The sequence below is a fragment of the Labrus bergylta genome, chromosome 16 (genome assembly GCF_963930695.1).
Source record: "Labrus bergylta chromosome 16, fLabBer1.1, whole genome shotgun sequence".
In the NCBI taxonomy this organism is placed as follows: domain Eukaryota; kingdom Metazoa; phylum Chordata; class Actinopteri; order Labriformes; family Labridae; genus Labrus; species Labrus bergylta.
In genome coordinates, this window is record NC_089210.1 from 3927275 (window position 1) to 3941380 (window position 14106).

At 42.3% G+C, this 14106-nt stretch overlaps 2 protein-coding genes across 3 annotated transcripts; both read right to left on the reverse strand.

Moving 5' to 3' along the window:
* Positions 1–557: 557 nt before the first annotated feature.
* Positions 558–6507, reverse strand: LOC136183077 (transmembrane protein 238-like). The gene has a single exon (XM_065965021.1). The coding sequence runs from the start codon at positions 6355–6357 to the stop codon at positions 5845–5847; it is 513 nt and encodes a 170-aa protein (XP_065821093.1). The 5' UTR covers positions 6358–6507; the 3' UTR covers positions 558–5844.
* On the reverse strand, positions 558–12042 carry LOC136183078 (phosphoinositide-interacting protein-like). Of its 2 annotated transcripts, none has more exons than XM_065965023.1 (2): positions 11565–12042; positions 558–9405 (listed from the first exon to the last, which is right to left on the reverse strand). In XM_065965023.1, exon 2 carries the CDS (start codon positions 9387–9389, stop codon positions 8973–8975), a length of 417 nt encoding a protein of 138 aa, XP_065821095.1. In that variant the 5' UTR covers positions 9390–9405; positions 11565–12042; the 3' UTR covers positions 558–8972. The 2 variants fall into 2 exon arrangements, with proteins under 2 accessions (XP_065821095.1, XP_065821094.1); XM_065965022.1 differs by lacking the exon at positions 11565–12042 and adding an exon at positions 11332–11544.
* Between the last annotated feature and the right edge of the window lie 2064 nt (positions 12043–14106).

Here is a 14106-nt window from a genome sequence, read left to right on the forward strand (position 1 = left end):
TTGGGGAAAACACCATTAATTATTTTAACTCTGTACAGTTCTACTATACCCCTAAGTCGTTTTCTTAAAGGTCCTGTGAGGCGCTTTTGGGTTGTTGTAAAAGAGACTGATATTATTAATGATGCCTTTTTAATGACCTGTAAAAGGAAACCCGACCATCAGCATAAAGACTGATTATTTCTAGAAAGTAATTTCAAATGTCAGAACTTGCTTTGGAGGGGTAGGTGTCAGACTTAGTCCTGAGTTGACGTCTCTGCCAGGTCTGTCATTTACAGTTATATGTTATCATAGTTTGAAGATATTTTTTGGTAAACCATGGATTAGATATTTTTACCTATTCTTAAAAGATCTGAGGGACTTACTTGCTGGCAGGTACTTTTTCACATCTTGTGTAATGTTTCCTGACTTTATTGTTGTTTTTCTCCTTTTGTTTTGAAGAGAAGACTTTTTACAGTGTAAAGAACTGGGTGGGCCTTGAATAACCGTGAATAGAAACCTACACTGCCTGTTTGGCTAGTTTTAAACGGAGGAGCCGCCTTTCAATGAACACAAAGTCCTTTCAAAACATGTTTATAATGATTTTTCCTTCATAAAAGTAGAAACACACTCACATTGTACATGGACAGCCCTGCTGTCAAGAGACGGTCAAAGGGTACAGGGGACCCTGACCCTTAAATAGCATCAACAACAACAACTTTTCCTTACTGCTGCAGAATACATTCTGTAAATATTTATACAGCTACATTTCAGCGTGTAATCTCAAACCCTACACCCTTCTATTAATGAGTAAATCGTGCAGAGGAAACACCAGAACATTGAGATTTGACTAGTACATTTGAAATTCCTTGGTGATACTCAGGGTGCCAACGAGCCAGAACACAACGAGAACAAGGAAATAAAAGGAGCAGAGAAGTCAAAAATTCAGGCCCAAAATATATGGTGAAGAAGCACAAAGTACGACCCGCAAAGCTGAAAGTGCTGAATAACATTTTAGAAGCATTAGCTTGTTCATTTAGCTAGATTTTAAAGCAAAACACAGTGCCATGCTCCGCCTTGTATCCTATATGCTGTCGTGTTGCAAAGGAAAAATGGGCTGCTTTGACCCATGAGCATCATTCCTTCATGTTCACATGTAGATTTTGAATAAATAAGACAAACTGCATTATCAAGGGGCAGTTTTTAGAGCTTGGAACAAAGTCTGTGGGTCCTTTCTGTCCATGTTCCTCCAGAGTTGTTTTCCGCCTGGAGTCAGAAGGTAGATTCTTTAATCTCCTGGGATTAGTCAAATGTGCTCCTGCTCGTGCCTGGGATTGGAGTTATCACACACATCCTTCACCTTAGGCAAAAAAACCTCCAGAGCTTCACAGTGCCACAGGTTTCACAAAATTCACAGTTTCTGACGCTTCAGGGCCTGTTCGCTCGTCATCCATCATCATCATGTGACTGATTTGAAGGAGCAGAGCATCTCAGGTACTGCTTCCTCTCGGGTTCAGTATCAGCTCACAGTATGCTCGGTTTGACCAGGCTGAGCTCCTCCTCGGACACCTTGAGGTTCCCCATGTACCAGAATATCCAGAACACCAGGCTGATGAAGATCAGCAAAGGGCCGGAGAAAACGAAAAAGTCCCAGAAACTCAACGGGGCGAAGATCCCGATGAGCAACAGGATGAGGCCGATGACATCCAGGATCACGGCCAGCGACAAGAAGAAGATGGTGTACCCCCCTTGCTCCTTAGCCATGTCGAGGTGAGACGAGGACAGGTGGATGTTGTCTGAAGCACCGGGCAGGAATGGCAGCGAGTCCTATCTTTTTTACTGAAGCATTCCACTTACCACGCACGCCCTACATTTCTCTCATAGCACAAGATTTAGAGGCAAGACTGGAATCTTACCACAACAATGGCTAGTGCTCATTAACAGTCGCTGAAGAGTCCATCCTCATTCCTCTGCAGGGCAGACTTGTTTTGAACCCTTTGTGTCATTAACATGACACATCGAGCGTGTTGTGTGTTGCCAACATGACAGATTTATGCACATATATTTAATAATCAGCCTCCACTGAGCTGCTGTTAACACAAAGATAATCCTGCTGTTATTTATGCACCCCCCCCCCCCCCCTCAGATCTTTTTTTGTTCTGCTAATGAAACCAAAAGATTCTTAAGAGGCATCAGTGTGTTGCATCTCTTATCAGTATTGTTCAACAAATTCCTCTTGCACAGCGAGACCTTTAAACATGTTACCAGTGGCGTTTAAAGCAATTATAGATACCAACAGGAATCTGTGCGGCAGCTTTTGAGCTTCAAGCCGACATATCCGTGTTAGTTTGATGAAGCTCTATTCTAAAACTCCATATTCTTGAAGGTGGGACGTGTGTAAAACAGGGTGAAATAATCATGGAGTCAACGATCATTCCCTTTCACCTACATGGGGGTGCTCTGTGTCTACACTTACATAGATTTGTCTGTTTTCTCCTGATGAATCGGGACTCATAGTCTATCTTGGTATAAATATCCACAAATAATAATTTTAAACAATTCTGAAAGTAGCTTGTACTTTTGTTCAATCTCCTCAGTAGAGCTTGACCGATTCATCAACCAGCCGATAATATCGGCCGATATCCAGTGACTATCGATATCGGCTAATTTTATAACATATATGCGCAGATATTCATTCACCTGTCAAATGTCTGGCTGTCACCAACAGAGGGCGCTGTATAGACTAAAACAAGCAGCATCACTCTCTGGAGTGTCAACAAGTACATGTGATGTTATTTCCCAGAGTGAGAGTGTTTGATAACTGCATTTGAGGCATCAACACAACAAATGTGTATATCTACATCTATATATCGAAAGGTATCGGCTGATTTATCAGTAACTGATTTTTTTTCTCTCCAATATCGCTTTAATTGGTCATGTATAGATACATCAGAACAGGGGCGGGCGCCTCCTTTCATCTCAGCCTCTCATTGGCCATTATAGGCTGGGGAACAGTGATTGGAAGGTCGTGATTGGCCAAAGGAGATGTCAATCAGAGATGAGTGTACGGCTGCGGTTTTCATGTCTTGCAGTTGAAAACTTTCATTCATAAAGATTCATTATTACAGAAAATCCAGTGGGTGAAATCAGGGAATAGTGGTGCCAAACTTGAGACAATCTGTGGATGTAATGTGTTTGGTTTTAATCTTTCACTGGATTTGGATCGTGGAGTCGTTTAATAATCAGGACAGGAAGTTTCCACTCAATTTTACAATTGAAAACTATCATTATATTTACACATCACAATGACATTTTGACATGTAAAAAATTAATTTACACAAGTGAAAACTAAATCACTGTAAACATGGTTTGCTCTCCCTCTGAGTTCATAAGTTCACATCTGGTAATATATTAACCTTTAATCATTTCCTTTTGCTCTGCCGGGTGGATACACTGCATCAAGTGTTCTTTAATAGTCCCCTCTTCATGCCTCTCTTTGACAATCACACCTTTTGTCACAAAGAGGAAACACGTAATGGAAACTTCTCTGTGAGCAGCTTGTTTGAACAGTCAAGCTGCTGCTGTTTGCCTCCGCTGTGTGACTCTTTATCGCTCACTGTAGCAGAGAGAGGATTGTGTTGTATTTACTGTAACGTCGCCACCTGTTTGATTAGAGGGCATTAGGCTGTCAGTCAGGCAGACGCTGCTTTTGTTTCAGGTGAAAACAGGTCGGGGCGGTGACATTTGCATAAGGTGCGACTTGGATCAGAGGTCTCGGGCGACTGATCCAAACGCATGATAAGAACATGTGCTAAAAAAGCAGATATAAAGTGAGACATGCAGGAACCAGAGTTTTCCCATGATCCTCTGTTGAGGACTTTGTGGTCTGTTTACCCAACAACCGCACCGCAAACACAAACCAGTCGGACCAGTGTTTGTTTCTTTGACAACAAATGAAAAGGGCCACTTGACTTGACTTTTCCATCAGCTGGCAGCTTTAACGTGTGTGTATAAATAAAAGAAATGAAAGAATAAAAGAAAATATGTATGAATAAAAAGGTACATTTTCAAAGGCACAACAGCTTTTCTGAGAATTTTTGAAATTGAGTTTTTAGACATCACGTTTTATTCTTTTTTACCTCACTCTCTCTCTCTCTCTCTCTCCCTCTCTCTCTCTCTCTCTCTCTTTCTCTCTCCCACACTCTCAGCATCACAGATAAACCTGAGCTAACTAGCAGCTAAATCATGACTAATGTTTCTCTCATGATAGGAGGGTGAAGACGGATTTAAACAGGCTTCCCTTCTGTTGCCATGGTGATTAAGGATGTTGTCTTGCCATTATGTGCAGGCACAATGAGGGGAAAACAATATTTAGGGGGAATTGGCTCGTGGCTCTGCTCTCATCGTGTGAGTGTGGAGGACCAAAATTTCAAACATGCCATGAAATCATCTGATTGGCTGATCGGGCGGTGATCGGCCACGTAAACACGGCCATCAGTGTACACTGCATGACCAACAACACGGGTTCGGCCCGACTTCTATATCAGTCGTATGACTCAAAATTCTGATCTAAATCAGTCTTAAAACGTTCAGTACAGTGGACATTAAAAGAGTTTTGGAATTGCATAATTATGTTGCTGCAGCCTGCAGGAACAAAAACAGGCTGTAATGGCTCCTACATAATCCTTCTTGTTTACCACGGACAGAGTCAGATTGTAATTCTAAGTGTCTGACAACACCACATGATTTTTTCTTAAAGAGGTGAAACTTTTTGCTTAAGAGGAAGATGTTTCTAAAAGCAGTAACAGCCGTCACATCGCTCTTTCAAAGCCACCAGACAAAAACACAGATTATATCTCGCAGGACATGGAAAATGGAAAATGTTGGTCTACTCCTGATTCAAATGGTGTTTAAAACAAATATCTCATTGGACCGCAACCTGGTCACACAAAACCAAAATGATCCAATCATTAGTTTGATTGAGCAAAATTCTGTTTATTAAAATGCACAATCGACTCAAAAGATGAAAGTTCCTTAAACAAGATAAGAACTAAGAAACATGAGGTGATTAAAACTATACAGTAAATCTTTCTTTATGTGCTAATTATCTGACAAAATTGATGTAAATGTAATAATAAATGTATAGCTGTATATATATATATATATATATATATATATATATAGAGAGAGAGAGAGGCCTATGGAGACTTTGGGACGTCTATCCAGACCAGGAGTGCAAATAAAAGCTTTACAAAGCTGTTAGAACGAATCATTTTGATATTAAATTTACATTAAATACAAATACACATTAAAAGCAAACAAAAAAATATACAAACAACTACAACATGTGATGTTTTCAGGTCCACGATTTGAAAAATAAGAAATGTCTACGACCACATTTTTAAGTTTCTTGAAAATGTTCATCAATCAGTCTTTTTTTTCCCTTCTTGAATAAAACTCAAATCTTCACATATTTTGACCACTTTCACATCCAGCTCACCAGAAGTGCTCTGACTCAAAGTCTCCTTCAGTGAAATGATTTTGACCCTAACCCTTTTTGTGGATAATTTGCTTTACAAATCACTTTGAAAACTATATGGGCAATACATGAAATTACAGGACATGAAGGCCTCATAAAAGAATCAAATTCTAACTGGAAAAAAAGAACAAGGCTTCGTGTTTGGGTCAGCAGCAGACAGAAGGGGAATCAGCCCTAAACAAATCCTTCAAGAAATCTTCTTTAACAGCCATTAGCTCCATTAAATGACAAATGTAAAATCCCTTTAATTCGTGCAGTAGCATCCTTCATGTAATTCTGGAGTCTTTGCTGCAGAGACAGCAGATACTCCTGTTCATAAAAGCGGATATTTAAATATGAAGTTCAGAATCTTGTTTTCTGTCTTCTTCTGCCTCCACTTTCTTCTTCTCGCCATCCGGGGAGTCATGACTGCCGTCGTACCCTCCGTTGTGGTAAACAGTGGCTCGTCCCCAGGTGACCCTGCTGGCTTTGTGCGGAGATGAGCCCACCTGGCTGTCCTCTTCGTCGTTTTCCCGGACGCACTTTACGCGCTCCTCTCCCTTCAGCTTTTGGCTCAGCCTCTCGGACAGCTTCCGCGCCAGACGCACGATCGTGCTGCTCCTCTTCTTCGAGCCGTCCTCCACGGACACCGGCACGTTCCCGACGTACCACATGAGCCATGGCCCGAGGCTGAAGAAGACGATCAGAGAGCCGGTGTAGATCAGAAAGTCGCCGTAGAAGCGGCCTTCGATGCGCAGGTTGGCGAATATCCCCACGAAAAGCAGAACCAGGCCGATGATATCAAACACGATGGCGAATAAAAAGAAAGGCACACAACGTCCGATACACCTTACCGGCTCCATGGTGACCACATTACAGCTGATCTACGCTTTGTATAACGGGAGGATGCTTCATCCGGTGTGTAGTGTACCTGAGGAGGCAGCGCACCTGGAGAGCCCCGCCTCAAAGAGAAGATAAACAAGGAGTCTCCCCTCAGGCTCAGCCAGTGTAAACACACAGACACACACGTAGACACACACTCACACACACACACACATACACACACCTACGGGCACAGATTGTTTGAGTTTTCATTATTTCAAACCTGCACTAAACCGAATAGACTGAAATCCTGCAGGTTCCAGTCCTCAACACCAGTGAGTTGATGCAAATGATTCACAGTTGACATGGCGTCATTTGTCATGCAAATTGATGCTCAGACACACAAAGCTGCTGCTGACTCAGCATGTTCGTAATGCAAACTTAAAGGCCTATTAGAATCAGCTTCATATGGAAGCAGTACATTTTGCTCCTGTTATTTCCATTTCCATCTATATTAAAAAAAGGAAATCATCTTCAGAAAAGGTTAAAGGGGTGATAATGGATTTGAAGTGTCTAAAAATGTAAATTCTGGTTGGGCGTTTTTGGTTTTGGGATTTTGAAAATTTCAAAAGATCAGAGAATGGAAAAAGACCCAAGTACTTTGAGTTTTCTGTTGTATCTTTCATCACAAGAAGTTCACTGGTTTACACAAGTCTTTGCGGACATACATCCGTAAGTTTGACTCAGTTTTTCCGAGTCGTTTCCAGACGTTTTCTAGAGATCTTGGCTCAGCCGTGCAGTGACCTCAGGAAGACACTTTGGTTTCCTGGTGATAAAGGGGTTCATTTCTCAAGATCTTGAGACTATGACTACAATCAAATCATGAATAACCAGCATTGTTTTCCTGAGTGTACAAGATAAATAAGTCTAGATCTCCAGAAAACGACCAAAATGTACTCGTTATTACAGGAAAAAGGAGTTAAATGAAATGTTTGGAGTTTGCCGCTTTTTGGACGCATGTCCTCTTAGGGCTTCTGTAGTTTTATATAAAGATTTGATTACATTTTATTTCTAACTTCTCATGAGGCTAAATAAACATTTTAAACAGCCTGTACTTATTCAGTTGTTATATTTAAACAGATGGATGTGATGACTCCACATCCATATTTAAAAAAAAAAAAAAAAAGGAAATAATTCCACACAGCGCTCAGGACAGAGTACGGTACATACCTCGGATACCTTGAGCACTATTTGAGTCTCACACACACTTGTGTCGGTTGCCTATATGGACAAGGGTTGAAGATCTTTGTTTTGAAGACTAAAGACAGACGGGGACTGTGTCAGAGAAGAAGTGATGAACAGCTTCACAGGTGGGACTGCGAACTGTAAAAACAGCAGACTCAAGAAAGACTCGGGGGCCGCATTCCTCCTGCAAACTTTGCACCTGACGCATGTTACCACGGTTGACCTAAAATACTTACTTGACATTATTAAGAATGAGCGCAGACTGAATGAATGGAAGGCAATCTGCGGCATTATCATTTAGGTATAGGCTAGCCGCTCTGAAAGGTTTTTAATGTAGACTTATAAATAGATTAGAAACTTACATTTTGAAATGGGAGCGATATATAAAATCAGCGGTGCGGACTGAGGTGGGGAATCAAGAGAGGCTTGGGGGAATCTTAATCCTGGATGGGTGATGGTGACTCTTAAGGAGTCAGCACCACTTTATTGCTCTCTGTGTCTTAAAATAAGATGTTCATCCTCATCAGGTGAATGCGGCTTGTTTTGAAGTGTACTGAGATATTTTCAATGCAACATTTGCTGAGATGAACTTTGTGATTATATATCGTCTCCTTACATGATTTGAAATGAAAATGCATGCAGTATAACAATCAGAAATTCAACATTGTGTAACTACTGCACGCATGCAGTGGTAATCAATTTGGACTCTTCATGCAAATAAAGTCGTTATGAATCAGACATAGAAGCTGCTTTAAATAAAATATACCGAGCTCGAGCCTTTTTTAAAGACAGATCGATATGTGATGTTTTATATGATGGATGCTTCAGAGCTCTGAACGGGTTAGTTAAGACTTCCTGATCGTGTTATTTGAATCTTATGAAAATCTTCCTGCCGGGTCGGAGCAGTCAAATCTCCTCTCTTTACATATATTTAAGAAGCAAAAGCCGAGTCTCCTTCAGCAGACTCAGCTTTCCCCCCACAATAAGACGAAGTAAACGGGGGGAATTATAAGCTCTCATAACTTTTAATTATTCATGAATTGGCATATAATGTAGCACACAGCATTAGGAAATCCCCCATGTCCACTCCCCCCCCCCCCCTCATAAATATTCAGAAGGACGCGCCTGCTTTCAAGTATCTGCACTAAATTGCGTGTAAGCAATAAGCACACTGTTGTCCTTGTGCTTGCACCTTTTTTAATTTTTTTTTTTCCTTTTTTTGGCGGCTATGTTTTATCGATGCAAATGTTTTCATGCACACTTGGGACGGAGATAAGTGCGTCAATCCTGCAAGAATCAATCAAATAAACGTAAACGTCACCACAATGAGTCTTCAAATAATTTCGCTCCATGCCGGAAAAGGAAATCGTCTCACTCCAGCGTCTGCAGTTTTTTTTTTTTTTTTCTCTCGTCACAGGTTGAACGTGGGCTGCCTGTAGTAATGGAACGGCTTCTTCATGTTCGACAGCTTCCTGTTCTCCTTGGTGATGGGGATGAGGACCACTCCCACCACGAAGACCATCATGCCGATGGAGAGCAGGGCGGGGCCCAGGATGTTGGTCACCTTCCTGCAGTGTCCGGCGAAGTACAGCCCGCTGATGATGATGCCGCACGCGAGGAAGCTGCCCCCCGTGGACATGAGGTGGATGGGGAACCAGAAGACCTTCCACTTGTCCTCGCTTGGTCGGGGTTTCTCCTTGGTCCAGGCGGACTCGCTGTGCGCCAAGCTGAACACCGTGGACTCTGTGCGGCTCGGGGGCGTCAGCTGGTCCCGGGACTGGGAGAGGGTGCACTCTCCCAGGGGGATGTTCTCTGGGCTGCCTGGCATGGCCTCCTGGAAGAATCTGAGGAGGGGGTGGGGTGGGGAAGAATCACACGTAAACACTTGACAATTTCCAGACTTTCAGGTCCTGAATTTTCCCAGAGATGACTTTTACACTTTTTTTCCCAAGAACTGGAGACTGTCTGTTTTTGGAAGTCCAAAGAACATGCAAAGTCGTTCACTATCTGTTGCTTTGTCCGCTATTTCCCCCCCACACACACAAACACACTCCCACATCCCCTCCACACACACACTTCTCTCGAACAGGGAAAGGATCCAGCTTTGAGGTGCATATGTGAACAGGCAACTCAGGAAGATTTCAGGGGCATCAGCGGGAGCCTGTTTCTGAAACGTTCCAGACATTTTCAGGAGTGCACAATGTTTAAAAAAAGTGCCGAGCATGCAAGAAAGAGGACGAGTGTTCAGTGATACAGACACCGGAGGTGAGCGGTAAAGAGTATAAAGCAGAGAGGACATCACCCGGCCCCTTCGCCCACTGTAAATGTTCTGGACTATTATCTGCTGCATTCACACGTCAGCTCATATCAATCATGTCGATTTTTTTTTTTTTTACTTGAGGGCTGGAAGGAAGAAAGTCTGCTTAGAGTTGAGGTGACTGGACTTGAACATAAACTGTATGTGTCCGAACATGCGGCTTAGCTCAGTAACGTCTGGTAATAAAGAGTATGAATTGAAGCTTTCCAAATGGATCATTTTTAAGGATGCAGAGCATGTGTGAAAGGGGCTAAACTGAGTCGTCTCTTCACTTCTGGTACATCACATGATACATAAAGACACATGTACGTCTCAAACATGTGCATGACTTTAAACTTCAATTCTTGAGGAATCATAGAGGCAATCGCTACTTTTCAAAAACTGCAGGAAGTTTAGGAACCACTTAGATATTCAGGATCTAGATTTAGTCAGAGGAGCTTCATTTCATCCCCAAAGGTTCCACGGCAGGGCGAGTTTATTCATAGAGCACTATTCATATGGAGAGCAATTCAAAGTGAGTTAAAAACACAACATTTCTAACATTAAGTGCATTAGAAGACGTGGCATGCCTTGAGTGTAGTACTCTCTGAAAGTGCAGGGACTTGGGGTGCAGGTCTAGCTCAGCAGACGGGAGCGTTCACCCGTTGTACAGAGGCTACAGTCCTCATCACAGTGTCATCCCCCACACTATCCTCCTTACATTCCCTGTCTCCCTTCAGCTGTCCTTTTCTGTAAAGGCCAAAAATGACCCTCCGCCCCCACACCACCACCACAAACAACAACAAAAAACAAACAAAAAAAAAACGTAGGAAGTACATCGACCTCAGGATGACACGCACTGATCATTTTGATGCAGCATTCAGAACCCTTTTTGCCGAGTCAGCAGAACGATTTGCTTTATTTTACGGGTATTCAAAGTGAGGTTAGACTTCAGTGTGTACAGGCGACTTCAGGCTTCAGGATCCTTTGAATTCTTTTTAAAAACAATTGCTTCTAAAAGTGAATAAAAGTATCCGTTGGATTTTGTGGAAACTCAGCAAATGATGTCAAGAATACTTTGAAAACAGAAAAATGTAAAGTTGATCAAAAATGTAACGAGAAATCCAAGAGGTATACTTTTAAATGAATTGTTGTGGGTTTTTCTTTCATCATGTTCCAAAGTGTACACAACACATCAAACTAAAAGATGTCTTTGACAAATGAAGTGTGCGAGCACTTTAGCTAACTGTCCTGCAGAGAAACTCGATCAGGATGCTCGTGTTTAATCATACAGACCAAATGATCACAAACTCATCCTTAAGTTGTTGTCAAAAGTATTTTTTTCCAAATGAAAATAAAACAGTAATTCTTTCTTTATCTACTAAAGTGAGTGCTGCATCTGTTCCAACCTTTTTTTCACCACATTGCTTCGTTTCTCACTGGTCAAACAAGAAGTAAACGAGCAGACACCTACCTTTAAATCTGGATCAAGCTTTTGTTTTTTTCCTGCAAAGTCAACAATAAGTAAAAAATCTCTTTTTCTTTATAACCCACAGATATCATCCAAGAGTCTAGAGGAGAAGCTTAACACACCGCCCGACCAGAGAAACCAGTACAACGCAGTGCTCCAAAAACCTCCACCCACCCATTCTACTCTATCTCCACCTCCTCAACAAAAGAGTCTCTCTGACCACCAAACCCTCTTACCATCATGTACCATCGCAGGCGCTCTGTCCTGACGGCGCATCCTGCGAGCCTTCCGGTCCCCCAGAGGATATCCATAAAGACCCTCAAACCACTCAGCCTGATGCCCGCCATCGCTTTGTAAAACGATCTCAAACAAACTTCTGCGCTTCAAAAAAGCTTGAATTCCCCCCCCACCCCCAAAAAAAACTTTTGCACAATGAGAAGGAGGAGGAGAAATTGGAATCGTATACTCTTTATACCGCACAAAGAGGAGACGGGCGAGGGCAGCGGCCGAGGAAATGACTCTTGTGTTTTGTTACAGCTGGATTGATGGAGCAAGCAATCACCCATACAGAGCCTTTCCAATACACGCTGTGATGTGTAGGCGAAAGCATTGATCCCAAAGTGCCCCGCGGCAATTATCTGCAAGTTGTAGTTTTCTGTCCCGCTGAACATGAGATCGATGGAATCTGTGTGGCATAATGAAGCTGCGGAAAGTGGAGCAGATCTTAGAGAAGTTTGGTCGAATTCAAGATGTTTATTGTTGCTTTACACGATACAAGGCCCTCGGATCGGCCCTCGGATTCACAAAAAGAGGAGGGGGGGGGGGGGGGGAAGTTGCTGCAATGTGACACCACCGCCTTCATTAAACTGCCCTCTTATTACATCTGTGTCTTCGTTTCGCTCTTTCTGCAAACACGAGTGTCAGTGTGCGACCATCGATCTGCAACATGAGCTCACTCTTCAACACGATTACGCTCTCTCCGGAGAGACCCCCGAACCCGACTCCCCCCCCCCCGCCCCTGTAACTGCTCCTTGTACTCAGTAAACACTGAGGCTCCCTGTCTTGTCTCATTACTGCTGTCATCTGTTTAGGATGCAACTTCCTGCTCTGCAACAGTGATCTGATTGAACCTGCCAGTGCGTTGCAATGAGCCACATGAGCCAGCAGAGGGCAGTGCTTGCACATTGCTTTTGGAAGCGGTTTCCCTTTTAGCCGTATCATTAACTCTTAGTGGAATCTTTTCACAGCAGAATAAGCTAATTAATGGGTTAATTCAGTGTTTTTTAGTGATTACTTAACAGGCCGTGGTTCATTCTGACTGCGTCGTATAGATCAGTGTCTTTTATCTTTTTTTTTTTGGCAGCCACATGTGAGAAATTAATCAGCCATTGCGTGTAATGTGCTGCAGTATCTCGTGATTATGATGGGGCCTAATTCTCCTTAATGGTCCATTTAAGAGGGTGGGGTCCCGTTCACTTGATCACAGTCATTTGAGGAGGTTTAACAGGAGGAGGAGGAGGAGGTAGAGCTGCAGAAGTTAATGTAAATGTGTTTGAGGAAGATCAGACTGAAAGATACTTAGTTTATATCAGGAACAATGTTTAAAAAAAGAAAGAGGATTATAGAGCCATTCGAGAATTTTAGTAAAATTCAGGACTTCATTTTGCATCTTAAATGGACTCAACTTTAAACTGCTGCCCTAATATTACACATTTTGGTGTCTGAATAAGTAATGTGTACAAGAAGGTTTTGTGGGTTGCTTCAAACGGGAGCAGTAAAACTGGCTGCAACATCATCTTTAAGGGACGTATGGCTACTAATAGATTTTGTATTTCCCAAAAGTGATACAATTTTTTAAAAAGACTTATTTGCTCATCGTGTTATTTTATTATGTGATGCTCCACCCGATAAATACAGGTTTGTTCTGTCCCTTGTATTTACAGAGGACACTCACATGTCACAGCTGGATTATTAAACGTGTAGGTGTTTAACAGTTAAAAAGTTGAGCCCGTGTTTTTTGTACAGTGACACACAGGTATTGGTCTAATCCTGTTTGATAACGCAAACACAGAGGGCTGCACGGATTAGAGCTAATAAGCTCGGTCTTGAGTCAGCACGCAGAGTTTGTAGGTTTGACAGGTTTTCAGAACGGATTCAAATGAACTGTGGACTATGAGGTGCCGCGCACACACACACACACACACACACACACACACACACACAGACACACACTCCGGTTAAAGCCACCAGAACTAAGATGCTCTAACAACTCCAACCCTTGCTGTTTTTTTTTCGAGGCTGTGGATTAAACAGAAAAATAGTTTTTGGCCAAATGAAGCCCCCCCTCCACACAGAGGCTCGTTAGCTCGTTAGCTCGTTAGCTCGTGAGCAAATATCAATAAAACCTTCCACTTATACACACTCGTCTGCAGACAACAACACATTTCAGGTGACACATCACTGATTTATTAATACACCAAGCCCCTTTTTCTGTACAAGTGACCTTGGAAACTAATTAATCTGCTTTGCATATTTACAGCTTTTTGTGAGTAATCCTTTGGGGAAAAGTATTCAAACAGCTGAAGCATCAAGGTTTGTCAGCCGTGGAAATGTAGAGAGATCTGCGGGATTCATTTCATCCATCGAGCAACGTCTTAAAAAGAAAAAAACATCAGTGAGAGAATCTTTAATGAAGTTAATATATATTAACTGCAGGTTCAGGATCAGGACTATAAACCCAAACCACACCTAACAAGTCTACTTACACCGAGCCATCCC

What these genes read in the sequence shown, in the direction of transcription:
- LOC136183077 (XM_065965021.1), bottom strand. Translation starts at nt 6,357, where the DNA reads ATGGAGCCGGTAAGGTGTATCGGACGTTGTGTGCCTTTCTTTTTATTC.
- LOC136183078 (XM_065965023.1), bottom strand. Translation starts at nt 9,389, where the DNA reads ATGCCAGGCAGCCCAGAGAACATCCCCCTGGGAGAGTGCACCCTCTCC.